Source organism: Pyrus communis, chromosome 16 (assembly GCF_963583255.1).
Source record: "Pyrus communis chromosome 16, drPyrComm1.1, whole genome shotgun sequence".
Taxonomy (NCBI): domain Eukaryota; kingdom Viridiplantae; phylum Streptophyta; class Magnoliopsida; order Rosales; family Rosaceae; genus Pyrus; species Pyrus communis.
In genome coordinates, this window is record NC_084818.1 from 13,557,886 (window position 1) to 13,581,255 (window position 23,370).

Below are 23,370 nucleotides of genomic sequence, written 5' to 3' on the forward strand. Positions count from 1 at the left end.
TGTGTGAGGAAGCACGAGGCATGCAGAAATGATGAAGGTTTCATCAAGGTTGCCAATGTGAGAACTCCTAACACATCATGGGCACTAGTGGATACGAATTCGAGTTGGAAACAATGTGAGGATGAGTGCTTGAGAAACTACTCTTGCTTGGCATACACAAAATTACGAGTTGGCTTAATTTACAAAATCTTGCTTCTTAATAATTCCCCATAATTTACAAAATCCTAGTTAACATTAGCCAGAATATTTCACAGTGCAAAGCTAAGTTAGAAGCCATAACCTAAGATTGTACGATTAACAAAATACATCCCATGCCAAAAGGCACCACATTGACACATTGCCTTTATATTTGAATTGAGACATAACACATTGATAGCTTTTGCTACTTCAATCAAAGTACCTTGTTTGAAAGCACCTACGTCACATCGTTGCCTCCGAGCAACAAAATCCTCAAGAACAGATAGTAATGCTTCCTCCTCAAATGCTTCCGATTTACGCCTCCTTCCTTTTTTCCATCTTCTATTATTGGTAAATTCTCCATTGGATCTATAGACATCTCTTGCCTAATAAGATTGTGCAGTAGGCAACAAGCGGTAATTATTCGACCTTGTGTCCTTATTGGATAGAAAGATAGACTCCTTAGTATCGCCCACCTTCCTTTTAGCAAGCCAAAACAACGTTCAATTACATTCCTTGCCTTAGAATGCTTCATGTTAAAATATTCTTCCTTATTGGAAGGTGTTCGTCCCTCCCATTTAGATAAATGATAAGGTATTCCTCTATAGGGTGCAAGGAATCCTTCACCATTTGTATAACCACCATCTACAAGGTAATAATAACCTAATAATAATAAATAATAAAAAAAAAAGGACCTATTAGTATTTGCAGTTCACAAACAAAACTAGACCTAACTTACAAATTTGAGACTAACTAATAGTCTTACCTGCTGGTACCTTTAAACCATTAGGCCTAGTAATTGCATCATGTAGCACTCTAGAGTCTGATGCGGAGCCTTCCCACTCCGGAAACACATATATGAACTACATATCCCCTGAACACACCTAACACATTAGTTGCGACTCGACCCTTTCTTGTTCGGTATCTAGATTTGTCAATATCAGGTACATGCACATCAATGTGCGTTCCATCTAATGCTCCCAAGCAATTCAATTCTAAAAAATTAAAAAAAAAATAGAAAATAAATAAATAAATAAGGCCTTTTGTTAATTTATACAAAGGGAATATCTAGTTAAAACTTAGAGAAAACTGAAAAAATTATCAATATACCTTAAAACACCGCCACCTATGATATGTAGAATCAATAGGCACATGCTGAGGGACTTTTAGTAGGATACCTTGTAATCGCAAAATTCCTTGCAATACACTATTGAAATATCTACTTATAGTCTCTCCCGACCTATAAAATATAGCACCAATACTACGATTCTTAGTATAATGTGCTAGTATTTGTAAAGTCATACACACCTGCTCCTCCAGAGACACCAAACCATCATCTTTTACCCTCCCATCTTGACGAAGTAAGTCACATAATATGCCAAATGTCCTTCCATCCATTCTCAATTCGTTGACACATTCAATATTAGTATTCCCTATTATACCATTCAGATAACACAAGCCAATATTTGATGCACGCCACAAAGTATACATAAAAAAATACAAATTATTTGATGCATGTAGCTACATGATAATTAAGCAGCCACATGCTAATTAAGCAGCTTACTTCAAACAATTACAAACCCACTTTGCTCCCACACAAATAAATGTAACTGGAATGGGTTCCAAGGGAATTTTAAAACCCAGAAAGAGAAAAAAAAAAAAAAAATAGGCATCAAGATTTAAGCCTTTGGCTCCAACCTAATAATTAAAAAAATTAGGATCAAAAGAATTAGTTACTCCCAAAGAAGAAATCTCAAAAGCAAAATGAATGGATTCCTAGTTCTTGGACCTCTAGTTACTCAGATTACCCGAAAATAGTAGAACTACAACAAAGGTAAATGCTTTCAAAGATTTACACTAGGGTGTCACTTAATGAAACCAAAAGCAAAAAGTCTAAAGATCTCTTCAAGCGTAACTTCTGCATCTTATCCAATACGAATCACGATCTACAACCCAAGTGAGAAAACAAAACCAAATGGAAGAATCTCAAACACTAAAAATTAGGCAGCAACTGATTCCAAACTGTCCAATCTCAATCTTCAAATTGACCCTAAAAATCAAAACCCTAATTTGTTCAAGTGCAGAGGTCTATTATTGAAAATTTCTCAAACCCAAAACAACTAAATCAAATAATGCTCAGTAATATCACGATCTGCAAAACAAATCGAAGAAATAAATCAAAGATTCGAAGTTTACCAGGCAAGAGGAGTAGCTAAGGGCGAGCAGGATGTAGAGATGAGGTTGAGGAGGATGAGGATGAGGGAGCAGGGCAAGCAGGGAGCGATGTGCGACAACTCTCTCTCTCGCAGGATGAGCGAGGTTCTCTCTCGCGAAGGTCTTACGAGTCCGGCCGAATTTGGGGTTCTTCGCTAAGAACTCCTAGCGAAGCCATTAATCTGAGTGAGTCCCCCCTAATCCCATTAAACCTAATCCTTGTGCAAACCAAACATGAGACTACACTAGCAATTAGTCTAGTCTAGTCCAATCCCCTCTAATCCGGTCAAACAAACGCCCCCTAATTGTATTGCTCCCACTATCATAAGCCTTGTGGTTGTCATTAAGATAAATATCATAGATAATTCATTTAAACTCTCTTTGTGTATTGCAATCATATGGAGAAAGTAATGTGTAACAATTATAGATCCATTTTTATCTTAATTAATTAACTTTAAATTGATCTGCATATCACACTTCACAATTCAAATAAACCATAATCTAACAATTATGGAGGGAAACTTTCAAGAATATGCTTCTTGAATTGACAAGGTGAGGTTTGGTAGTGGCTTTAATTTAGAGGAGGAAAGAAAAGTAACCCACTAATAAGAGTGCTGAGTTTCTACCTATGTATTCTAGGTTCAAAATTTTCTCTTTTTCTAGATTAATGTAATATTTTGAACTCTCCCTCTCCTCTTAATAAAAAATTTAAAGAAAAAAAAAAAACAACTGGGATGGGACTATGGGGTAGAGGCAATTATATGTTTATTGTGACATTGATGTGTCAAACTAGAGGAATGGAAGTATGAATATAATATGGTATGGCCAGCATTTGTCTGGTTTGGGGGGAGGTGGCTACTATATATTTCTATTTCTTGAAGAAATAAATAAACAAAACAGATGATGGTGGGAGTTCCAAGCTTGGAGGAGATCAAATTCATATCCCTGAGTGGCCCCAAATTATATGTAATAATTGGCTACATGTCAATCGAGAGAGATGGGATATGAATACGTTTTATCAAATTCAAGTTTTCTTTTTCTTTTTTCTTTTTTCTTTTTTTTTTTTTTGGTACAAAAGTAAAATTCATTACCAACAACACAAATTACAATACAAAGACTCAAAGACAAAAAAGCACAAACAAGCAAAAGTGGACCACCCACACAAACCAAAAAAGAACCCAACCAAAAGTTGAGGCTCAAAACAAAAACCAAAAAAAAAAAAAAAAAAAAAGCTAACAAAACTGAGATTTCCAGTGCGTCTCGACCAGCACAAATCCATCTCCCCAACCAAGCATCTCCTCGTCGATCTCATCATCGAACCCCAATCATCTATTCAAGCACAGCCATGAAGTTAAGAGAACCACCGATCAATGACCACGAGCAACATTGTTAATAAAGGTAGACGGCAAAAAGAAGGTGGTGGTAGCACTGAAGCTCTACTAGTATACACTTATATATATTTAAAAGGATAAACCTACTAGTATACCAAAAACTTAATTGAATTTATACATAAGCATATACCAAATATTAAGAAAATACAAAAAACTGCAAGTATGAGAAAGTCCAAATATATTAAAAAACATAAATGATCTGAATTTTTGAAATTTTTAGAATTACTTCGATTCTGAAAATTCTGAAAATTTGAATATAAATAATCCAATTCGATTCCAAAATTTAAAACGAAATTGAAAAGTTATTTCCGGTTCAATCCGTCCAAAAACATCCCTAGGCCTATATCCTTTGATTTATTTACAAGAAGCCAAGATCAGATAAATATTTTTTTTTTTTTTAACAAACAGAAAGCAGAAAATGGGTAAACAAATGCTCCTCCTTGAAATATTTCGTGACTAATTCATGAAACTTTGTGTCTATAATCGAAATCGTCAATATTATAAATCATTATATAAAGCTTTTTTCTATAAAAAATCAATAAAATATAAAAAAAAATCTAACCATGAAACTATATAAAAATGATAAACAAAATATTTCGTGACTAATTCATGAAACTTTGTGTCTATAATCGAAATCGTCAATATTATAAATCATTATATAAAGCTTTTTTCTACAAAAAATCAATAAAATATAAAAAAAATCTAACCATGAAACTATATAAAAATGATAAACAATTTTGGTAAAAGCATTACAAACTGTCAATCTATTTGTTACAAGTTATCACTAAACAACCTTAGTTTTACTTAATTTTTTTTTCTTTTCTTTTTCAAAGATGATTTTTTACACAATAATATATAATACGAATTATTTTGAATTATAAACACGAAATTATTATGTAAATCGTCTATGGAGTGTTTAGAGTATGAATCCTTCCTCAACCTTGATGAGCTAACCATTATTCAAAGAAAAATATTACTCTGAGAAAAATAAAAATAAAACAGAGTTTTGGTACCGTTTTACCCTTTATAATAATTGTTCTTACAAAATCGACCCCTAAGAATTTTAACTGACAAAACCTAAATCACACATATCCACCGTCTCTGACGCTGATCTGCAACTCTCCTTCGCCATATCTCCGGCTGATGTGCAGAAACCCTTCGCTACTCTCCCAACTTTGAATTCATCTCACGGTACTCTCTCTCTCTCTCTCTCTCTCTCTCTCTCTCTCTCTCACGGCACAGAAATATGAAATTTCTTTCAATTGCGCAAGTTAAAAAAGATGAAAGATTTAACGTAATAGCAGATGTGATTGTTCAATGAATATTTAGTTTCCATTAATCAATTTAATTCATATGCATCACTTGAAATCTCAAAGAGAGAGAATTATCGATCGCTTGATTTCTGAAACAAAAAGAAAAAAAGCTTCAAACTTGTATTGGACTTCTCTATAAAGCAGTGTTGCTGTTGGTGTTCAATCATCGTATTTTATACTTGGTATTACGTTAATTACCCTAAAAAAATTGACCCAACATGTCGAATTAGGTTCTTTTTATATATCAAGGCTTTCCCTCTTCATACCATATTGCCGATTTCCGCTGTGGATTAGGCTAGTTGGCCAGTACAGTGTGCTCCCTCCATTGAATCTGAGTTCAAATCTCTCTCCTTGTAGATTAGAGTAGTTTAAAACATAGCCGTACAAAATGTTAAAAGAAAAAAAAAATGGTTGACCCTTGTACCAGTTTGTAATCTGGGGAGGATATCATAGAATTCCCGTGCCATAATACGCCTGTAAATGATTTACAATTTCCTAGTAACAACCAAGAAGAAGCCTAAATAAGTGCAAGTGATTATTCAAAATCTTTTAATTGACTTAGATTTTTAACCCTTTTAAGCTCTCTGATTTTTACCTTGCTAACTCGAAAGGCGATTAGTGTAGGGAATTAACTCTCTCGTTATATTTTACAGAAATGCCATAGTTCTTTCACTTTATGTACACTGCATATCCAAATTATTGTATGTTAAGGTGGCTGTATGTTTTTTGGGGCAATAGACAACTGTGGAAAGAATTTGGAAATACACTGTCAGTCTTTGTTTTTTCTAGTGTGTAAGATGACTTATGCCATTGCCCTTGCCGTATGGGTCCAATGCCTAACTAGCTCCAAACTCATATGGTTGATGTGTATCCCCCGTTGGGAGGAAACAAAGCATAGGGAGACTAAAGCCACTTATAAATCACATGGTATCCAAAATATGTGAGAAATACGATTTTCCATATCATTTGAATGAGTCAAGGGACTCTTCTACATTTTGATAAATTTGTGACACCTGATTACCTGTGTTTTCCGAAGATTTTCCATAATCCGAAGATTTTCCTTGTAAGAATTTTTCGTTTGCTTAAAGCCATCAATAAGAACTTTGATGCCCATTATATTCCCATATTGTTATTTTGTAAATTAGAAAACACCTCAATTGAAGAAAGAAAATAAAAACCCTTGTCTATCCACTTGTCCTGTTCTAAATGATTCTTAGTTGTGAAATTCCTATGGAATTACGAAGTAAGTTAAGTTTTTCTCTGAAGTGTTGAGTTTTAACTATTAAGGCCTCGTTTGGCACACCGTATAAAGCACCGGATAGTACTAATTATACGGAGTCCGTTCGTATTAAATAGCCATCGGATTAAATAATCCGATCCACCTATTTTATCCGGTGACTACCCGCTTCCTTATACTCTCCAAAACCACGGGACAATTTAGTCGGGGCTCTCTCCCTCCCTCTGTTCTTCTTCTTCGTTTCCCCTTTCTCTCTTCTTCTTCCCAGCCGCTCTCTCTGCTTACAAAAACCAACCACACTCCCTCCATTTTCCCAATCAAAACTCCCCAAAATTCCAAGTAGCTTCCAAGAAACCAAAGAATCCCACAAATCCCAAAACCCAATTCCTCCGCCAGCCACCATGAACCACCACCACCAGCAAGTTCCATCCAACCACCCAGAACAAGACTCTTCTCTCCCTGCATCTTCTTCTGGCTACTGCAGGATCTCCCTCCCTCCTCTCCGCAGCTGCATCTTTCTCCGCCGTTGCATCTCTCTCAACTTCCTCCACCGCAGACTCTTCGATTCTCTCCCTACATCTTCTTCTGGCTATTGTAGGAGTTCCCTCCCTCTTCTCCGCCGCTGCATCTCTCTCTGTTTCCTCCACTGCAGACTCTTCGGCGCTCCGTCTCGGATCTCAACAAACAAAGAAACAAAGATTTGTCAATTTTTTTTCTTCCCCTTTCTTATCCGTTCAGTACCAAACACAGTATAAATAATACGGTTATTAGTCCGATACTGCACCAAACGCCCGATTAATTTAGTCAGTACTATCCGGTGGCTATTTATCCTATCCGACAGAAATAGTCAGTATAGTCCGAGCTGCCAAACAAGGCCTAAGTGTGATGTTATCAAGGGCTTAAATTTGAAAAGCCCTATCCCTTTTTTTGGGGTTTATATCTCTATTCGTATTTTGAGAATACACTATTTCATGTGAAGTTAAGCTAACCTTATTTATGTTGTTTCTTAATGTCTCTGTATTGGAACTTATTTGGCAGTTTCCAATCAGGCCTTTGATTTCTCGTGTGCATTTTTATCAGATACAGTTGTACGCTATGCTTTAACGTTTTAAGCTTGTAGGAATTCTTTCCTCTTTTTTTGTAGATCCTTTCGTGTTCATTTCTCATCCCAAACTACTGCTGATACCGATACAGTGGTATAAATAAAAATGGAGCTGACCACCATTAAAGATGCATTTGATCGTGTTACAAAGAAACAAAAGCTGTCAAGCTCTAAAGCTCAAGAAGTGTTCGATCTGATCGACAAAGAAATCAAGCAGACATTACAGAAGCTACAATCATCGAATGATCGTGAATCTCAGATTGATTGTAAGTCTGCTCTTGCTGAACTTAAAGCCAAGTTAAAAGATATAGCTCCACTCAGTCAGTTGGAAAGCACACAGAAGGAACTGAACCTAGCACTTAGCAAGTATCCAAAGATTCTGGAGAAATCCTGCATTCCTGATATATCCAAGGCTTATAGAAACATTGACTTTGATACCCACACAGTGAATGAGATAATTGGCAGCCATTTCTATCGGCAGGGCCTATTCGAAGTTGGTGACTGTTTTATAAATGAGACTGAGGAATCAGAATCTGCAGCCGTTATGAAATCTCAGTTTCAGGAATTGTTTGGGATAGTTGAAGCAATGAAACATCGGAATCTAGAGCCAGCACTGAACTGGGCCGTGACCAACTCTGATAAACTCAAACCAAATGGATCAGACCTATTACTGAAACTTCACAGTCTGCAATTTGTCGAAATAGTGCAAAACGGAAATAGAGATGGGGCTCTCCAGTATTCAAAAACTTGTCTTGCTCCCTTTGCTTCTGACCATATGGCTGAAATACAAAAGCTCATGGGGGGTCTTCTGTGGGCTGGAAGGCTTGAGCACTCCCCATACTCTCACTTATTATCACCAGCCAATTGGGACAAAGTGACGGGGGAGCTAACCAGGCAGTTCTGCAATATTCTGGGTCAGTCTTACAAGAGCCCATTGAGTGTGACAATGGAGGCAGGGATTCAGGGTTTGCCACCTCTTCTCAAGTTTATGAATGTAATGGCAGGAAAGAGACAGGAATGGCAGTCTATGAAGCAGTTACCTTTACCAGTGGAGTTAGACCGTGAGTTTCATTTCCATTCTATTTTTGTGTGTCCAGTATCAAAGGAACAATCAACAGAAGAAAATCCGCCTATGTTGATGTCATGTGGACATGTGCTCTGCAAGCAGTCGATTACGAAGATGTCAAAAAACGGTACAAAATCTTTCAAGTGTCCATACTGTCCTTCCGACGTCAATTCCGTTCAGTGTAGGCCGCTTGTTTTCTGATGCATCTGCAAAAGGAACTAGTTGCAACCGTGTTTCTCCCCACACTGGGTTCAGCTTGTAGAAACTAGTCATGCTGTGTTGTGTAGTTACGATATGTTGTTATGGTGCCGTGTCAAAAGTGTCAAAAACCGGTTTGTTTGGTTTGTTGATGCATTTGTTGTAAACAGAAAATTCCTTTTACTGGCCGGCGGTTAAAGAACTCCACTTCCCCTGGGGCTAATTTGAATGCATCATGATCTGGACCCCAAGACAAGGACATGCTGCCTCATCCGTCTGAGTAAGTTATACTGCTCCTGCTGTCTTCTGCTGGGTCATGTAAACTCTAATGTGCTCCTCAGGCTTTGGGGCCTAAGTGTTGACCCGATATTACAAAGCTGCATCATTTGGGTCATGTAAACTATAATGAGGAATATTATCAGACCGGTGTTCTAAATGGCGCATATATATATATATATATATATTAAAAAAGGATAAACCTACTAGTATACCAAAAAGTTAATTGAATTTATACACAAGTATGTACTAAATATTAAGAAAATACAAGAATTTTCTTGCATTTATGAGGAAGTTCAAAGAAATATCAAAAAATATAAATGATGTGAATTTTTAAAATTTTTAGAATTACTCCGATTCTGAAAATCCGATCCCGTTCCAAAATTTTGAAATGAGAATTGAAAGTGTTATTTCCGGTTCGATCCGTCCAAAAACACCCCTAGGCTTATATCCTTTGATTTATTTTCAAGTTACCAAGATGAAACAAATAATTTTTTTTTTTTTAACAGACAAAAAGCAGAAAAAGGGTAAACAAAAGAAAAAGGAATTAACTTGGCGTTCCTCCTTGAAATATTTCGTGAGTGATTTACAAAACTTTGTGTCTATGATCGAAACCGTTAATATTATAAAGCATTATGTAAAGCTTTTATTATCAATAAAATCTTAAAAATTTACCCATTGAACTATATACAAACAATTGGACGAATTCGATAAAAGCATTACAAAACATCTGTGACATCCCACATCGTCCAAGGGAGTGATCATTATATGTATATTCTCATCTCTACCTAGTATGAGGCCATTTGGGAGTTCACTGGCTTCGGGTTCCGTAGGAACTCCGAAGTTAAGCGAGAAGGGGGTTAGAGTAATCCCATAATGGGTGACCTACTGGGAAATTACTCGTGAGTTCCCAAAAACAAAACCGTGAGGGAATGGTAAGCCCAAAGCGGACAATATCGTGCTACCGTGGTGGAGCAGGGTTAGGAAGTGATCCGCCCCAGGCCGGGATGTGACAATTTGGTATTAGAGCCTAACCCTGGTCGCGTGTGTGCCGACGAGGACATCGGACCCCTAAGGAGGGTGGATTGTGACATCCCACATCGCCCAGGGGAGTGATCCTTATATGTATATTCTCATCTCTACCTAGCACGAGGCCTTTTGGGAGCTCACTGGCTTCGAGTTCTATGGGAACTCCGAAGTTAAGCGAGTAGCGCGTGATAGCATTCCCAGGATGGGTGACCCATCGGGAAATTCTCGTGTGAGTTCCCAAAAACAAAACCGTGAGGGCGTGGTCGAGGCAATATCATGCTACGGTAGAGTCTGGCCCGGAAAGTGGTCCCGCCCTGACTAGGATGTGACAATTTGGTATCAAAGCCTAACCCTGGTCGCGTGTGTGCCGATGAGGACGTCGGGCCCCTAAGGGGGTGGATTGTGACATCCCACATCGCCCAGGGGAGTGATCCTTATATTTATATTCTCATCTCTATCTAGCACGAGGACTTTTGGGAGCTCACTGGCTTCGGGTTCCATGGAAACTCTGAAGTTAAGCGAGTAGCGCGCGAGAGCATTCCTAAGATGGGTGACCCATCGGGAAGTTCTCGTGTGAGTTCCCAAAAACAAAACCGTGAGGGTGTGGTCGGGGTCCAAAGTGGACAATATCGTGCTGCGGTAGAATCGGGCCCAGTAAGTGGTCCCGCCCAGGGCGAGATGTGACAACGTTTATTTATTTGTTATAATTTATTGACTAAACGACTTTAGCTTTACTTGATTTTTTTTTTTCTTTTTGCAGAGATGATCTTTTTGTTCTTTTCTTTTTTACAATAATATATAATATGAATTGTTTTGGATTATAAACACGAAATTCTATTAATCGACCATGAAGTGTTTAGAGTAGAAAATATTATCCGGGGAAAAATAAAAATAAAACAGAGTTTTGGTAGCGTGTTACCCTTTACAATCATTGATCTTACAAAATCAAGCCCTAGAACTTTAACTGACAAAACCTAAATCACACATATTCGCCATCTCTTTCTCCGATCTGCAACTCTCTTTTGCCATCTCCGGCTGCTGTGCAGAAACCCTTCGCTACTACTCTCCCAACTTTGAATTCATCTCAAGGTATCTCTCTCTCTCTCTCTCTCTCTCTCTCTCTCTCTCTCTCTCACGGCACAGAAATATGAAATTTCTTTCAATTGTGCAAGTTAGAAAAGATGAAAGATTGAAGGTAATAGCAGATGTGATTGTTCAATGAATCTTTAGTTTGCGTTGATCAGTTTAATTCATATGCATCACTTGAAATCTCAAAGAGAGGGAATTATCGATCGCTTGATTTCTGAAATAAAAAGAAAAAACAAATCTTGAAGCTTGTATTGGACTTCTCTATATAGCAGTTTAGCTGTTCAATCATCGTAATACTTAGTGTTATGTTAATTACCCTAAAAAAAATTGACCCAGCATGTCGAATTTTTCGGTTCTTTTAGTATGTCAAGGCTTTCCCTTTTCATACCATATTGCTGATTTCCGCTGCGAATTAGGCTAGTTGGCAAGTACAGTGTGCTCCCTCCATTGAATCTGAGTTCAAATCTCTCTCCCTGTAGATTGGAGTAGTTTAAAACATAACTGTATAAAATATTAAAATAAAAAAATGGTTGACCCTTGAACCAGTTTGTAATCTGGGAAGGATATCTAGTATTCTCGTGCCATAATACGTCTGTAAATGATTTACAATTTCCCAGTAACAACCAAGAAGAAGTTTGATTAAGTGCAAGTGTTTAATTCTAGTCTTTTAACTGACTTAAATTTTTCACCTGTTTTACGCTCTCTGATTTTTACCTGGCTAATGCGAAAGGCGATTAGTGTAGGGAATTAACTCTCACATTATATTTTGCACAAATACCATACTTCTTTCACTTTATGTACACTGCATATCCAAATTATTGTATGTTAAGGTGGCTGTCTGTTTTTGGGGGCAATAGACAAATGTGGAAAGAATTTGGAAATGCACCGTCAATCTTTGTTTGTTCTAGTGTGTAAGATGACTTCGCCATAGCTCTTGCTGCACGGGTCCAATGCCTAACTAGCTCCAAACTCATATGGTTGATCTGTATCTCCCGTTGGGAGGAAATAAAGCATAGGGAGACTAAAGCCACTTATAAATCACATGGTATCCAAAATATGTGAGAAATACAATTTTCCATATCATTTGAATGAGTCAAGGGACTCTTCTACATTTTGGTAAATTTGTGACACCTGATTAGCTGTGTTCGCCAAAGATTTTCTTTGTAAGAATATTTCGTTTGCTTTAAGCCATCAATATGAACTTTCGCACCCATTATTCTTCCATATCGTTATTTTGTAAATTAGAAAAACACCCTAACTATAAGGTTTTTTTATTTTATTTTTTAGAAAAAACACTTGAAGAGCTCAATTGGAGAAGGAAAATAAAAACCCTCATCTATCCACTTGTCATGTTCTAAATGATTCTTAGTTGTGAAATTCCTATGGTGTTACGAAGTAAGTTAAGTTTTTCTCTAAAGTATTGAGTTTTAACTGTTTTTCTGTAAAGTGTGATGTTATCAAGGCCTTAAATGTGAAAAGCCCTATCCTTATTTTTTTTTGGTGTGTATTTCTCTATTCGTGTTTTGAGAATAAACTATTTCATGTGAAGTTAAGCTAACCTTATTTATGTTGTTTCTTAATGTCTGTGTATAGGAATGTATTTGGCAGTTTCCAATCAGGCCTTTGATTTCTCATGTGCATTTTCATAAGATATAGTTGTACACTATGCTTTAACATTTTAAGCTTATAAGAACTCTTTCCTCTTTTTTGTGCAGATCCCTTCATCTTAATTTCCCATCACAAACTACTGCTGATACCACTACAGTAGTATAAATAAAAATGGAGCTGACTGCCATTAAAGATGCATTTGATCGTGTTACAAAGAAACAAAAGCTGTCAAGCTCTAAAGCTCAAGAAATGTTCGATCTGATCGACAAAGAAATCAAGCAGACATTACAGAAGCTACAATCATCTAATGATCGTGAATCTCAGATTGATTGTAAGTCTGCATTTGCCGATCTTAAAACCAAGTTACAAGATATAGCTCCACTCAGTCAGTTGGAAAGCACGCAGAAGGAACTGAACCTAGCACTTAGCAAGTATCCAAAAATTCTGGAGAAATCATTCGTTCCTGATATATCCAAGGCTTATAGAAACATTGACTTTGATACCCACACAGTCAATGAGATAATTGGCAGCCATTTCTATCGGCAGGGCCTATTCGAAGTTGGTGATTGTTTTACAAGTGAGACTGGGGAATCAGAATCTGCATCGGCTATGAAATCTCAGTTTCAGGAATTGTTTGGGATACTTGATGCAATGAAACATCGGAATCTAGAGCCAGCACTGAACTGGGCCGTGTTTAACTCCGATAAACTCAAACCAAATGGATCAGACCTATTACTGAAACTTCACAGACTGCAATTTGTTGAATTAGTGCAAAAGGGAAATAGAGATAGAGCTCTCCAGTATTCAAAAGCTTGTCTTGCTCCTTTTGCTTCCGACCATATGGTTGAAATACAAAAGCTCATGGGGGCTCTTCTGTGGACTGGAAGGCTTGAACACTCCCCATACTCTCACTTATTATCACAAGCCAATTGGGACAAAGTGACGGGGGAGCTAACCAGGCAGTTCTGCAATATTCTGGGCCAGTCTTACAAGAGCCCGTTGAGTGTGACCATGGAGGCAGGGATTCGTGGTTTGCCACCTCTTCTCAAGTTTATGAATGTAATGGCAGGAAAGAGACAGGAATGGCAGTCTATGAAGCAGTTACCTGTACCAGTGGATTTAGACAGTGAGTTTCATTTCCATTCTATTTTTGTGTGTCCAGTATCAAAGGAACAATCAACAGAAGAAAATCCACCTATGTTGATGTCATGTGGACATGTGCTCTGCAAGCAGTCTATTACGAAGATGTCAAAGAACGGTACAAAATCTTTCAAATGTCCATACTGTCCTTCCGATGTCAATTCAGCACAGTGTAGGCCGCTTGTTTTCTGATGTATCTGCAAAAGGAACTAGTTACAACTGTGTGTCTTCCACACTGGGTAAAGCTTGTGGAAACTAGTCATGCTGTGTTGTGTAGTTAGGATGTGTGGTTATGGTGCCGTGTCAAAAGCCAGTTTGTTTGGTTTGTTGAAGCATTTGTTGTAAATGGTAAATTCTTTTTACTGGCCGGCGGTTAAAGAAATCCACTTCCCTGTGACTAATTTGAATGCATCATGATCTGGATCCCAAGACAAGGACATGCTGCCTCATCCCAAGACAAGGATGTGTGGTTATACTTCTGCTGCTATCTCCTGTTGGGAAATGTAAACTGTAGCGGGCTCCTCGGGCTTCGGCCTTAAGTGTTGATCCGATACTACAAAGGCTGTTCAATAATTTCTCACTTTTCTCTTATATGTATCTGTTTCACCAACACAACTCAGAGTAAATTTGTACTTTTAGTAATTCAATCAGGTCAGCTTTCTCCATTTCTTGTCTTAGCAAACAAATTTTAGATAGATCTTTGGATTCTTATCTTGTTTGTTGTTCCGGAAAGATAATGAGTGGCACTTTTGGCTTCTTTCCTCTTTTCTTGTTGCCTCCATGATCTGAGAAAAGTTTCATTCATCTTGGATATTTCTTATGTTTACGAGGGTTCTTTGCAAATAAGCCCTCGAACTCCATTCATAGCGAAAGACCCCCGTTTTGAAGAAAGAACCCGTGAACTATACTGTTATCACCCCGACTGTTATTTCACTAGAGAGTAACGGTTTTACTCTATAGTTTAATCCTTTAGTTGTTTCTCGCTAACACGAACAAACGAATTACGTAATCTTATGAATCCCTGTTCATGTCACACGTTGTGGTAACTAGGATACCCCCACAGTTCCACACGCACATGTAATCATACCATGGTGGTGAATTATGTAGGCAGAGTTATAGTGTTAAGCTTATATGGATATGCCTTTTGGGATATAAATTATTTTGGTGGTGCTTTTGAGATGAGCACATTTGAAAAGCAGCAGCAGCAGCAGCAATAAAAAAAGCAGCCACTCATGGAAAAAGTGCTTCCAAATTGTGCGAAATTTAAGGAAATGATGAGTTTTCCCCCTAAAAAGTGTTTCCAGTGACCAGAAGAGAACCATGGAAGAAGGAAGAGTGTGTGATTCAGAATAAATCAAAGCCCTTTTTGCAAGCTTAAGTTACTGTCACCTCCCTTCCTTTATGTAAAGATTTAGCCTTTTAAAGTGTTTGAGAACCTTTTTATTATTTTTACCTTTTTAACTTTTTACTAACGTGCAACTCAAGTCATAGTATTAGGAGTAAATATGATGGGAATGTAAGTGGTCCATGAATATAAGCATGTGATTAGTTACTTACTAGTTACTTCCAGGGGAGGGGAAGATTATTTCTTAATTATACGAAGCATGTGATTATTTCCTGGTTAAAGGTGGAGATTTGGACATCTTGATATATTTACAAGTTTTGTTTTGTGAGTCTTGTTCTCTTGGTCGTATGGTGACTAAGAATTGGATTGGATATTACAAGTGGAGAATGAATGAATGTGCTTTCACTTGGTGACCGGAGAACATTTCTGTTTGTTTTGGTAAATTAGGTTGCTCGCAAGCTTTCAATGTACAAGCTTTCAATGTTCGATTACAAAATGACATTCTCGGAGAGTGAATATCCGCAAACAAGTTATTTGAGTGAGTTTTAAATATCAAGTTGTAGCCACTTAATATTACAATTTAGTGATATTCCTCTTCATTTGTAAGTGAGAAATCTTAAGTTTGATTCTCGCCGAAAGCAAATTTGAACAACATTATTGTTAGTCTATTATGAGGCTAAACTCGCCCCTCTCCCCCATAGTATGATCATATCATTTATTCCAAAAAAAAAACACATCAAGTTGTAGGACGTTGCCAATAATAGTTGCATCACACAGATTCACACAAACCAATATATGTTATATGAAGGAGGGAAGATGGCATGTCAATTCAGAAACTTAAATGTGGTTGTGGTGATACAATCATACAAACTTATATACATACACACACACACACACTTATATATAATTTGTATTAAAGTAACGTGCATGCATCGTATCCAAACAAGTTCTCATGACCCCCATTTCATTTGTGACAATCGTGGGATCTCCATTGATTGGGAATGACCCTCCTCTCCTAACATTATGATGGAAAAGGGAACATGTGCACATCTCTCTCTTTCCTTTCCTCCTTTTGTTTTTATATTTTATGTATATTTTATTTTTGTGATACAAGTGAGAGAGGTGAATCCAAATACAAGACATCAGGTGAATGGTTAGACGTCTTATCTACTTGAGCTTGAGCTGCATGTAATAATTTCGAAATAATAAACTAACAAATGAATTGGGATTTACAAAATAGGAACTGATTTTCGCACTTCCTTTTTAATCTTTTGCACTCTTATGCTTAATTATATTTATGGATTCTCTTTTGATTAATTCAATCTAATAGCTAGAGCAAGATGGGAACGTAGAAATCACTACCCTTACAAAATAGGATAATAAATCTAGAAGTGCCCCACACATGATAAGCCAAAAAAAAAACAAAAAAAGAACAAAAGAACAAAAGCAGTCAAATTTGAACACATGCAATGTATCATCCATATCTAGTGCTAAATTCCCCTTTCATTAAATCAATCACTTGGTGTCCATTAAAAAAATCCAATTTGTTCATAGAAGGTGAACACTGATCAGGCCTAATCAAATCCCCTCAACTCTAAAATTCTTAAGCAAATGCAAAAAATACAATCGAAAAGTCCCAGAAGTATACTCTGAAACAGCATAGAATTATTGAAAAGAAAAAGAAAAAAACAATCTATATTCAAACTGTTTTGGCCCTTGGCATCAGCTGCAAAAGCATGATTGTTTGTCATGGAGTCAGTCATTTGGTGGCCAAGTTGTCTTTAAACCCACCAAAAACCACACCAACATCACACCAGCTCAGACTAACTAACAAAACCATTTCCTAACCCATACATTATCACCTGCACCTCTTTATTGATTAGACCCAACCACCATTTCCAAAAAAAGCCGAAAACAAAAACATGCATCATCGTTTAAAAAATCCATAACCCATCCCCTTCTGCTTCTTTACATAATATATATATATATATATATATATGGATTAAATAAATATCACATTATTGGGGTTTGAAGTATAAGATGTGCTAGCTTCAGTCGCATGTAAATGCTGATATAGCCGTTGATGATGATCGATCCCACTGCAGCTCTCGCCTTCATCAACGGCTAAGACGCCATGCGACTAATAAAGCACAACTCCTTGGGTTTTTGGTGGGGAATATACTGATTGATAGAGACAAAACCAAAAGAGTTACCCCCACCAACAAAACGTTCCATATAATTTTTTTCTTGTGGGGTTTTGTTCAATGTTTTTTCCTTTTTTCTCTCTTTCTCTCGACTATCACTATCACCATCCACTCCCTTCCAAAAGGGCCACGCCGTCCGTTACTGCTTGTCGCCATTATGGGCCTGGGCCCATTATTTGAAATATTTTTTTCTCATCATCATTTAATTTTTAATATCATTATATTCCTTTTTGTATTACACTTACAAAATATATCAAAAATTAATTAAACTAAAATCTGGCATTTTCGAAGCCGTGTAAGTCGCTTACTCTGTTCATCGACTTCCTCATCGTAGCCACCTTAGCCAATTTCTCAGCCGCGCGCCAAGCCGACGTCGGCGTTAGCGGCTCTTGCTTCTCCTCCGCGTGTCCATTATTGCATCCCTTCTTGCTTTGCTTCGCCTCAACCTCCACCAGCAGCTGAATCTGCCGCCGCCGCTGAAGCTCCGCCATCTCCCCCTCCAAGCCGCGGAGGAACTCCTCCGCCGATGCCGAGCACGACTGCACGAGCAACGTTCGCGCCGACGATAGCAGGTGGTACGCGCCCGAGAAGTCGCTGCTCCTCTCCACGAACCTCCGCGACTCCGCCACCGCTCTTGCCGCCAAGTGGAGGTTCCTTAGCCGCTCGATGTTTGGGTTCGACGATGACGATCGGACGGTCTGTGATCGAGGTACGAGGAGGACCAGCTCTTTTGAATACACAAGCTCATTGGACGACGGGTCCCTGTGTGTGGACCTCACGGACATCACGTTCTGGGATGAGTGGGGCCCGCCGGTGGCGGAAACCGGTACTTTTAGTTCGACTAACAACTCTCGCTCCTCTCCGGCGTAGAGATCTCCGAGTCGGATTGACCCGGATCCTAGAGCAGCGGGCCGACCCGTGAGTGAATACACAGCGGCGATCTCGGCCGGGCTTGAACCCGAAACGAAACCAAGTTGGAGACTGAGATCCTGGACCATGACGCGTAGTAAGCCTCCGAAGCACTTCGCTAGCTCGTCGTCGCAACCATCCCCGAGTGCGATGGTGTGGACAGGGATGTCGAGGTGAGGGAGGCGCGTGGAGGACACGACGGGGGAATAAGATCGCTTCTGAGTGGCTTCTGGTTGTACGGCATCCAATAGAAGCATGATACTCGCGACGGCGTTTTTCTCGCGCCGGTCTTGGATCACCTTCGCGGCCTTCTTGAGCGCGTCATTAACACACATCCCCTCGCCGACGCCGCAGAGCGCGTCCACAATCCGACGCGCCGAACGACGACCAGCAGAGGTCATTCGCCGGAGAGGTAGCAGCCTCTTCGAAGTGGAGGAATACGCGACGATTGAGAGACGGTCGGTGTCGCGGAGTGACGAAACGACAAGTCGCATCGCGCGCTTCATCATCTGAATCTTCGCATTGCTCGCACTTACGCTCACGTCCACCACCGTCACCAAGTCAATCGGAGCTCGACGCTCTAAAGACGCCGTCTTGGACTCATTGGTTTGCGGTGCTTTGAGCTTCAGAACCACCGCGTGCGTCTCATAACTCCTCCCGATAGCCACAACCGCCGATTCCGGCAACAGACTGACCTCCACATTCTTAACATTCCGGTCAGCCGAGGCAAAACGCGATTGAGGCTTGGAACTCGTATTCACAAAGAAACCCTGGAATTCAACGGCCTCGTTTTCGTCGTCGTTCTCTTCTGGTATTGGGTTGAAGCGGGAACCGGAAGTTGGGGACGAAAGCGGCTCATCGTCATTGTAAACTCTCAGAGGCTTGGTCTTGACGTCTCTGGGCTTCTTGGGCGATGAAATGGGCGGCGGTTTGTGTTGGGCTTGTGGTTTGTGGACGGAGATTAACGGCAGCTCCTTCCAGGCGGTACTGCAGACGGGGCACAGGAGGAGGCTGTTCTTCTTGACGTGGGCGGAGATGCAGGCGAAGTGGAAGGAATGGGAGCACTCCGCCGTAAAAATGGCGGTGCCCTGACCGCTTTTCACACTCTGTAAGCAGATTCCGCATCTACTCTGCAAAAAGAAGGAAAAAGAATCGTCACTATAATGTTTTTGGTACTAAAAGTTGAATTTTTTTTCCTCTGTTTTTTTTTTTTTTAATAAAAAAAAAAAAGGAAATTATGAAAAGGGGATTGTGGAAAAAGCAGCTTACTTTGGAGAGGCGTAGGGTGGACTTGAGGAGGGAGAAGCTGGAGGGGGATTTTGGGGACGATGGGTTGGAGCGCTGGAAGTGGAAAAGCAGTCTAGGGCTGTAGCTGCTGGCTTTTTTGGGGGTTGTGGCGGCGGAGGAGGCGTTGCATTGGAGTTTTGGGGAGTTGGGTAGCGAGGAAGTGGGGGTGTTGGTGGCGGTGGTTCGGCAGCGGAGGCCGGGGCTGGAGACTACAGATTGAGCTTGGGATTGAGATTGGAGGCGTGTGGTTGAAGTGATGGAAAAGAATCCAAATTTGGAGTTGATTCTGGGGCTCTGCTGATTGTCGTTGTTGTAATGTTGCTGCTGCTTCTCAATAAGCACTTTTGAGTTTCTGTCTTTGGTGATGGATGTGCAGAAGGCCCTTCGCCAGCCAGTCACCATTTTCGAGCCTCTCTCGAAATCTGCTTCTCGAATAAGCACTTGTGGAGAAAGAAAAAGGGGGGTTTGATTTGGAAAGGAGTGGGATTTAGGAAGAAGCAGATGGGCTTGTCACCTTGGTCTTTCGCATGTTTCCATTTCCCTTATTACTCTGCAGCCTCTGAGTAAGAAGTACTTTTGCTTCTGCTTTTCTTACTGCATCAATTGCTCTGCGTTCTCCTTTGTGCTTTCTCTTTCTTTCAGAACACAAAACAGCAATCGGAAAGTCTTTCGCTGCTCTTGCCAAAATTCAATGCTCTCTCTTTCTCTCCAATGTTTCTCTCTCTAGAACTCTTTCTCTCTCTGGGCCTCTACGGCTCTACCTATAGGATGATAGATCTAGGATATAATGCCAATATACAACAGAGGCATCCTTTCCCTTCCATTATTATCAACATTTATTTATGATATTTATACTTTAATTGGGAAAAAAAATTAGAAGATTGATGCCATTGGGATTAACATTTTTAATTAGGTGACCGGCAAGTGGAGGTTGTTTTTAATTTTACCTTTCTAGTAACATGTCAACGGGACCCGCTCTTGGAATTGAGGCATCACTGCCCCCATTTCCATGTTTGGACCGGACACCGACCTCTGCTGCACGCACATAACGATGAAGTAGGCCACGTTTTGAACCGAATAGTAACTTTGGTATACCGTGTAAATCATGTTTTTCAACTGTTAAATCTTTTACGTTTTGGCTTTGTTAATATACCGAAAATTTTAGTCATTAAATCATTAATCAACAGTCTAACTATCAGGATGTAATGACTAATAAGTTAAGATCTTGAAAATACACCGAAGTATAGTACAATTTCGGACCTCTTACAGTACCATATATTTTTTCCTACTCTTGTACACCCTTTTACCTTTACTTGACAAAGCAAAATACAAAATTTCCAAATTGGTGATTCCTTTTGAAACGACTTGTTATTGCCATGGCCCATGAATTGGTTATTACTCAACACAGTGAGGTTGGTGTTACTGCAGTGTGCAGAGAGTCACAGGCTAGGAGGATGACCCCAAAAAGCTTTGATCCCTCACTCTCTGCTCCTATCCGTTCCAGTGTGGGGTCCATTCCGTTTGAGAAAAATAATGCCCATATTGAATGCGGATGAGATTCATTCTAGAAGTTTGTATTTGAAGATTGCGGACTGAAAGATCTGGATTGTTCAAGTTTTTAGAATTTTTATCAAGTGAGAGAATGTAATGAGCTAATAAGAATCGTATGATTGAAATTGAATCATTCGAATTTTTTAGTCCATGATTTTTTAATACAAAGATCCGAAGTTGATCTTTATACTATTGGGATTTAGATCCTCTCCTGAGCTAATGGAGAGGCTGCTCTTGATCAATCATCGTGGACCGTTGGATTTCTATCCAACGGCTACAAACAGGAAATCTTTTTAAAGTTATAATAATTGTAACCGTTGGATAAAAATCTAACGATTCACGATGATTGGTCAGGAGGATCCTCTCTATTAGCTCAGGAGAGGATCCAAATCCATATTATTGAATGGTTGGAATCATTGACCGGAGGGCTTTAATGGTCATTTCGCTGACTGATTTGTGATTGTGTATTATTATTGCTGCATCGATCCCTAGGAATCCAAAATCCCAGAGAAGCTACAGACAGAGAATCAAGCAAATCCTAGCCCCATGAAATTTCAATGGCACTGTTGCCTATATTATTTGACTCCATTATTTGTCTTATTTTTAGGTTTTACAAGAGGGATTTGGATCCTCTCCTAAGCTAATAGAGAGGATCCTCCTCATCAATCATTTTTTGCCGTTGAATTTTTATTCAACGGTTATAATCATTATAACTTTAAAGGGACCCTCCTGTTTGTAGCCGTTGGATAAAAATCCAACGGTCAATGATGATTGATGAGGAGGATCCTCTCCATTAGCTCAGGAGATAATCCAAGTCCTTTAGCCTTCTATAGTTGATCGGAAAAGTTAATCTTCAATTTAACTCAGCTCCATCAAACTCGCACTAGAGTTATAGAAATCGAACTCATACCAGATCGGGTTAAAAAAATCGAACTCGCTCAAGTTATTGTGAATGACATTAGCATCCTATCCAGTGTTTAAAATCTCGGAAACGTAATTCATTAGCAAAGAAAATATGTTAATTAGGATGAAATGGTCATATTTGGGATGCTAATGAGCTTACTAAATTGCCTATAAGTTTTGATAGGTTGACCGTAGCATAACCAAAACCTAAATCATTAAATAAATTTGATCTAATTGAACATGTATTTAAGTATGGCAACCCAGTTTTTCATTGGCCATAACAATTTAGAAAGCAAGCTAGGTGCCTACTTTTGCCAAAATAATTATCTAATTATTGAGAAAGCTATGAACTAACTTTGTTTATGAAAAACTTAGGCACGCCATTAATGCGATAAAGGTTTCTGAACCATATAAATTATATGCAAGCAGCAGCTTTTGTTGAATCTGGTGGCAAACCTATCATCCATAGATTTTTGGAATGGCCCTAAAATATGATGGTCAACACATTTTTTTTTTTCATGAAATCAATAATTAGTTTGGGTAGAAAATATTAATGTCTCATGTTTTGGTGCTCGTTTGTATGTGCTTTTAAAATGACTTAAAACATTTTTAGAAAAAATGTGTTTAGGTTTCAAAAGCACTTTAAGTGCTTTCTACAAGAAGCACCAGTTATATGCTTCTTCCAGAAAGCATTTTAAGTGTTTTTTCAGGATTTATTGACATTTTTACTAAGGATTGTTTTCAAAAATATTTACACCAAAAGCGTTTTTAGTCATTTTAAAAGCACATCAAAATGAGCTCTTGGTTTTTTTGGTTAATGATCTCTCAAATTTTCAATCTTAAAGTACAAGTAAAAGAGTTTATTTGTACGAATAGGACAGCATAACTTATACTTTGGAGATGCTATCAACCTTCTTATTTGTGTGTTGTACGATAATCAAAATCGTCTATATTTAAGCACCGTTTAAGTTTATTGTTTAAAGAGGAAGAAAGTGAGGGTTTCACCATAAATATAATTAGCAATATGGAAAGTAGCCAACCTTTTTTTTTTTAACTCTTGCATGGTTTGGTCTCTCGTCATGTGTGGCGAATTCTCAATGCTAACACGTAGGCAACACAAATTAAGTGAATTTTCAATCGTAACAAGTGAGTAACACAAATTGAATGACGTGAAGCACGTGTGAATTTTCGATCAACATTGTTAAAATTTTAGTGCTAATTGACTATTATGGTTCGTCTATTTATTTAGTAATATTAAAAATGACTATTTCAAATTAATTTATTTTTTATAAAACTGATCGTTAATGAGTAACTTTAATTAATTTATTTTT

At 38.6% G+C, this 23,370-nt stretch overlaps 3 protein-coding genes and 1 pseudogene across 7 annotated transcripts; 2 read left to right on the forward strand and 2 right to left on the reverse strand.

The window, feature by feature from the left end:
• Nucleotides 1-415: 415 nt before the first annotated feature.
• On the reverse strand, nucleotides 416-1,668 carry LOC137719842 (protein ALP1-like; annotated as a pseudogene).
• Nucleotides 1,669-4,822: 3,154 nt separating this feature from the next.
• On the forward strand, nucleotides 4,823-9,134 carry LOC137721504 (protein RMD5 homolog). Of its 4 annotated transcripts, none has more exons than XM_068460598.1 (2): nucleotides 4,823-4,973; nucleotides 7,477-9,134. In XM_068460598.1, exon 2 carries the CDS (start codon nucleotides 7,541-7,543, stop codon nucleotides 8,699-8,701), a length of 1,161 nt encoding a protein of 386 aa, XP_068316699.1. In that variant the 5' UTR covers nucleotides 4,823-4,973; nucleotides 7,477-7,540; the 3' UTR covers nucleotides 8,702-9,134. The 4 variants fall into 4 exon arrangements, with proteins under 4 accessions (XP_068316699.1, XP_068316698.1, XP_068316700.1 ...); XM_068460597.1 differs by having other exon boundaries at nucleotides 4,825-4,973; nucleotides 7,527-9,134; XM_068460599.1 differs by having other exon boundaries at nucleotides 4,855-4,973; nucleotides 7,453-9,134.
• A 1,827-nt stretch (nucleotides 9,135-10,961) lies between these two features.
• Nucleotides 10,962-14,599, forward strand: LOC137720678 (protein RMD5 homolog). Of its 2 annotated transcripts, none has more exons than XM_068459774.1 (2): nucleotides 10,962-11,092; nucleotides 12,808-14,598. In XM_068459774.1, exon 2 carries the CDS (start codon nucleotides 12,872-12,874, stop codon nucleotides 14,030-14,032), a length of 1,161 nt encoding a protein of 386 aa, XP_068315875.1. In that variant the 5' UTR covers nucleotides 10,962-11,092; nucleotides 12,808-12,871; the 3' UTR covers nucleotides 14,033-14,598. The 2 variants fall into 2 exon arrangements, with proteins under 2 accessions (XP_068315875.1, XP_068315876.1); XM_068459775.1 differs by lacking the exon at nucleotides 10,962-11,092 and adding an exon at nucleotides 11,168-12,487 and having other exon boundaries at nucleotides 12,808-14,599.
• A 2,988-nt stretch (nucleotides 14,600-17,587) lies between these two features.
• LOC137720521 (probable E3 ubiquitin-protein ligase EDA40) lies at nucleotides 17,588-20,134 on the reverse strand. Its single transcript, XM_068459603.1, has 2 exons — nucleotides 19,568-20,134; nucleotides 17,588-19,428 (listed from the first exon to the last, which is right to left on the reverse strand). Exons 1-2 carry the CDS (start codon nucleotides 19,985-19,987, stop codon nucleotides 17,659-17,661), a joined length of 2,190 nt encoding a protein of 729 aa, XP_068315704.1. The 5' UTR covers nucleotides 19,988-20,134; the 3' UTR covers nucleotides 17,588-17,658.
• Between the last annotated feature and the right edge of the window lie 3,236 nt (nucleotides 20,135-23,370).